General features: G+C 44.5%; 1 protein-coding gene across 1 annotated transcript; it reads right to left on the reverse strand.

Moving 5' to 3' along the window:
* Positions 1-1,126: 1,126 nt before the first annotated feature.
* LOC123377033 (putative olfactory receptor 52P1) lies at positions 1,127-2,065 on the reverse strand. The gene has a single exon (XM_045029418.1). The coding sequence runs from the start codon at positions 2,063-2,065 to the stop codon at positions 1,127-1,129; it is 939 nt and encodes a 312-aa protein (XP_044885353.1).
* Between the last annotated feature and the right edge of the window lie 892 nt (positions 2,066-2,957).

Genomic DNA, 2,957 nt, shown 5'->3' on the forward strand with positions numbered 1-2,957 from the left:
TACTTCCAACTGATGTTGCACATCACATCTGCTCCCCTATGAGGTTGATTCTGACTATCCCATCCTCTACCTACTTGGAGTGGGCTGGACTGTCCCAGCTGCAGCCTCTCCCTCTTCTGCTGCCTCCTGGTCCATAAGCACCCTCCTTCCAATACAGTGGCAGGTTGCTCACCCGCTGTGGAGAAAGGGTGTCAGGAAAAATGACTCTCAAGATGGCTTTATAGTGACCCCTACTTGATAATCACTGTTCCTAACTTTCAATAAACCTCTAGTATCAGAGGCATCTAGACCCAAGATTTTCATCTATCTTCTTTCATTATCACTTATTTACTAATCTGTCCACTCCTCCTATTCTGATTAGCAGAAACTGACATCTAGATTTTGACCTGTAATTTAAAAAACTACTTTCCAATTAAGCCCTAACTATGTGGTGTTTATTTTAGTAATTCATAATGACTGAGTGCACATAATATGGTTGCAACACACACCTCAAATCCAGGGTAAAACATTTCAGTTCTCAAAAATACACAGTTCCACAACTCTCAGGAATAAGCTCTAGTAGGATGGCCTCAATTCCTGCAGCAGCTTTCCTGTATTAGCACTTTCCAATGGAAACATTTGATTTGTCCTCCAGGTTTCCTAAGGTATTGGGCATGGAATACAAAGGTAAATTATAGTCACTGGATCATTGCACATGTGATAAAGAATTTCAACACTGTAGTTTATATCTCTTCTTGACTATAAGAAAGTGCAGATTTAGTTAGTCAAACTGATCAAGAATCATGTTCATAGAGAGTGTATTGGAAGGACACCTTACATCAGAAAGGTGCAGTATATTTTCATAGTAGGGAATTCACGGAAAGGCCAAGAGACAGGGAATATGGAAGGTTGGATCTGAAGGGTGACACTGAAAGAGATCAAGTGATGGTGAGGGAGAAGGAACTCAGCAATACAGATAGCAGTGCTTGGTGATGGAATGGTAAGACATTAGGTGAGAGGAATTCCTCAGACTATGAAATTCCACAATGTTGAGCTCAGCCAATTTAGGAGAGAGCACCCTGGATTAACAAGGAGATATCTCTTCCCAATCTTCTTATACAGGTTTAAAGTCAGTGGCCCCCAGCGATCATCTCCTGCAAATGTATTTGACCATTTTGTCATGAAGCTCTTTAGTTTTGACCCCATAAATGATAGGGTTGAGCATGGGGGGAACAAGGAAATGGAGGTTTGCCAAGATGATGTGAATGTGGGGAGCAATGCCCTGACCGAAGCGGTGTGTTATAGTGGAGAAGAGGAAGAAAGTACAAGACATCAGCATAACACAGATGTGGGCTGTGCAGGTGTTGAGGGCTTTTTTATAGGCTTTCTTGGTGGAGATTCTGAGGACGGCCCTAGTGATCAGACCATAGGAGAAGAAAACGAGCAACAGGTCTAACCCTAAGATGACAAACGTGACCATCAAGCCATACGTCCTGTTGACTGTGATATCCCCACAGGACATCTTTGCCACAGCCATGTGCTCACAGTACGTATGGGGGATAATGCGGTTGGCACAGAACGGCAGCCTGCTCAGGAGCAGGGGCAGGGGCAGAACAACAAGAACAGATCTTATCAAACCCAAAAGCCCTAGCTGAGCTATTCGTGCATTGGTGAGGATGGTGTCATATCTCAGAGGTTTACATATGGCAACGTAGCGATCAAAGGCCATTGCCACGAGAATGGCTGACTGCATACCAGAAACACCATGAAGGAAGAACATCTGGGTGAGGCAGCCACCCACAGTAATGCCATTCAAATTGAACCAAAATATGCACAGGGTTTTCGGCACAACCGAGGTAGACGTGGTAATGTCTGTGAGTGCCAGCATGCAGAGCAGCAGGTACATTGGCTTCTGCAGGGTCTCCTCTTTCCAAACAACAAACAGAACCGTGAAATTTCCCAACAAGCCAGTAATGTACAACATAGAGAAAGGGATGGAAATCCACATGTGAGCAGCTTCCAGGCCAGAAATGCCCGCAAGGATGAATATTGAAGGGTCAGAGGGGGTGAGGTTGAAAGCTGCCATGAGGTGGTTGATGCATCGATCAGGCCAAGAAATGCTCAAGGTTCCTGTGAAGGGAGAGAAACACAGTGAGGGTCTTTAAACACTTTATAACAAATAGCTATTACCAATCTACAAAGTGGGGTGAGCAGTGATTTGGCAACATTTACAAATGGCACCAGATTATTTAGGTCATAGTCAAGTCCAAAGAACTCAGAAGGAGCTAACCCAAGTCAGGTAAATGGATGTCATGATGGCAGATGAATTTCCATTTATCATAGAATCATAGAATATCAGGATTGGAAGGGACCGCAGGAGGTCATATAGTCCAATCCCCTGCTCAAAGCAGGACCAATCCCCAACTAAATCATTCCAGCCAGGGCTTTGCTAAGCCTGACCTTAAAAACCTCTGAGGAAGGAGATTCACCACATCCCTAGGGAACCCATTCCAGTGCTTCACCACCCTCCTAGTGAATAAGTATTTCCTAATATCCAACTTAAACCTTTCTCACTGCAACTTAAGACCATTATTCCTTATTCTGTAATCTCGTGCCATGGAGAACAGTCTAGATCAATCATCTTTGGAACCCCCTTTCAGGTAGTTGAAAGCAGCTATCCAGTCCCCCCTCATTCTTCTCTTCTGCAGACTATCCTCATAAGTCATGTGCTCCAGCCCCATTGGATTCCTTCCAATTTTTCTACATCCTTCTTGTAGTGTGGAGCCCAAAACTGGACAAAGTACTCCAGATGAGACCTCGCCAATGTCAAATAGAGGGGAACGATCACCTCCCTCGATCTGATGACAATGCTCCTACTTATACAGCTCAAAATGTCATTAGCCTTCTCAGCAAAAGGGGCACACTGCTGACTCATATCCAGCTTCTCGTCCACCATAACCCCTAGGTAAGAGGTCCCC

The sequence above is a fragment of the Mauremys mutica genome, chromosome 1 (genome assembly GCF_020497125.1).
Source record: "Mauremys mutica isolate MM-2020 ecotype Southern chromosome 1, ASM2049712v1, whole genome shotgun sequence".
NCBI classification, from domain to species: Eukaryota; Metazoa; Chordata; order Testudines; family Geoemydidae; genus Mauremys; species Mauremys mutica.